Source organism: Aplysia californica, unplaced genomic scaffold (assembly GCF_000002075.1).
Source record: "Aplysia californica isolate F4 #8 unplaced genomic scaffold, AplCal3.0 scaffold00424, whole genome shotgun sequence".
In the NCBI taxonomy this organism is placed as follows: Eukaryota; Metazoa; Mollusca; class Gastropoda; order Aplysiida; family Aplysiidae; genus Aplysia; species Aplysia californica.
In genome coordinates, this window is record NW_004797694.1 from 583582 (window position 1) to 585718 (window position 2137).

Consider the following 2137-nt stretch of genomic DNA (forward strand, 5'->3'; position numbering starts at 1 on the left):
TCACCTGACTCAGTTCAGCGCCCTGGGGAAAAATAGCACCCCCTTCTTTAGTTTAATTTAGTTTTAGCAAGAATTTTACTGAATTTGCAACACAATAAGTTCATATAAGATAAGTGCCGAAGAATAGATGCGTTACAAGAGTAGTAACAAACATAAGAAAGAAGAAGACAGGTGCCGTAAAACTCTTACTGAAACTAAACTAGATAGATGTTTAATAGGAAAGGAGCATACCACACCAGAGCACCCACCAACCACCCACTCCCCTTCTTTAATAACTTCTGTAGCTGGGTGGTTGGTGTGCGCCACTGATAGGTCATACTTCTTTTCTTTCTTTCCCTGTTGTTTCTGTCTGTCTGTCTGTCTGTCTGTCTGTCTGTCTGTCTGTCTGTCTGTCTTGCTTCTTCCCTGCACTAAATCACTAAATGACCATTACTGTGAGTGTCGATGTGGCTTCTCTTTACTCGAACTCAGAACTAGTTTCCTGAACTGACTCGGCGCACTGTTAAGAAAAAGCAACCCTTTAATATCTTCTGTCGGTGGGTGGTTGAAGGGTGTCTCTGGTAGATCCAGCTCATTCTTTTCGTTCCCTCTGTTGTTGCTTTCTCTTTCTGTCTTGCTTTTCCCCGCTCTAAGTGACCGTAGTGGCCTATACCCTTCCAGTGGAGAAAGGCATTAATGATGATGAAGTGACCGTAGTTATAGTGCCTATGTGCTTCTCGTTATTGAAACGAAACACTTATATTGATTTCTGTCGTTGAACTCTGGACTGTTCAATCGGTGCTACAGGTTTGAAACGTCCATTTCTGATTTCTTTCTTTTTGTAAAATCCCGTTCTATCGAAGATTGACTTTTTTTTGTATATTTGGGAGGAGTGGGTGTTTAGTTCTGTCTCTTACGTTGTGTTTAATGGAGACCGGCGTCTGTGGTTTGGAGGTCAGGCGCTTCGCCGTCGCATGCAGAAGAACTGAGTTCGATTTTCGTGAGGGGAGAAAATTTTTAATCGGGTACCTTTCTCTTTTTCTTGGGATATTGTATCCTGGCGCTGACAGACAGGGTCGGAGCCCACCACCAAAAATGATCTAATGAGAAAAATAAAAACCAAAAACCATGTGTCCTCAAAACAGCATTATTATGCAATTAAAGTATAACACGGATAGCTCGTATTCTTCGGGAACGGTCTCAGCAGTTTGAGGGTTCCGCAGTTCAAGAGATATTTTTACTAAAGTAAAGAAGAAGAAAATACGGGACCGCAGGGACTGTTCGACAGATGCGTCATTTGGAGTCTTCTGTGTTCGACCTATCCGTGTTATACTTATACTGTATTTACTTTGTAGTAGTCACGATGTCTGTGTGAATTGCTGCTTTTTCTTTCCTCTCCCTTACTGTCGTCATTTTCCCCTCTACTTTTGTATGTTTGTCACTCTCTCGTGAACTGCTATTTCCGGGGTGCCTTGATAGTCGAAGCCGACTTTGTGCTGTTGAGACTAGAGAGGTGAGCAGAGTAAGCCTGATTACACGTTTAGACTTCTCTGTTGGCTTCCACCCCTTGGCGCTCATATGACCTTATGCAGCTGCGAGCACCATAAAACCTTACTAAAACTGAACTGTTTGCTTACGGAGATAAAAGAAAACTCATGTGTTTTGTTTTTGTCTGACGTTTTTTTTTCTTCTTCCAGGAAATGTTTGGCTGCTGGTCTGTTCCTGAACTGTGCCCAACTGTCCAAACAAGGCGACTTCACAACCGTAAGTGAGATTAGTGAGATTACTCTACCACTGTTCTCCCAGGCTTCTGCCTCTCTCCTGTCATTATTGTCTTGTCTTATCGCCTGGTATATTATTATTATCAATATTATTATTGTTATTATTACTATTGTTATCATTTTAATTGTTATTATCATTATTGTTATTTGTTATTCTTATTATTATTATTATTATCATCATTATTGTTAATTGATTATTATTATCATTTTTTTAATCATCGTTATAATTAATTATTTTTATTATTATCATTATTATTGTTATTATTGTATTTATTATTATCATCATTATTATTATTAAATTATTATCATTGTTATTATGTAGCGGTTAGGTGCTTTGATGTCACTTACAGGAGACACGAGTTTGATTCCCGATTGGG

General features: G+C 39.2%; 1 protein-coding gene across 2 annotated transcripts in view; it reads left to right on the plus strand.

The window, feature by feature from the left end:
- The window catches only part of LOC101848058 (ATP-dependent RNA helicase DHX33), a 29995-nt gene that overhangs the window by 25372 nt on the left and 2486 nt on the right, over positions 1-2137 (plus strand). For both annotated transcript variants that reach the window (XM_005104543.3, XM_013085986.2), the window contains exon 17: positions 1677-1743. In XM_005104543.3, coding sequence (XP_005104600.1) covers positions 1677-1743 — 67 coding nt within the window. The remainder of the gene's footprint in view (positions 1-1676; positions 1744-2137) is intronic.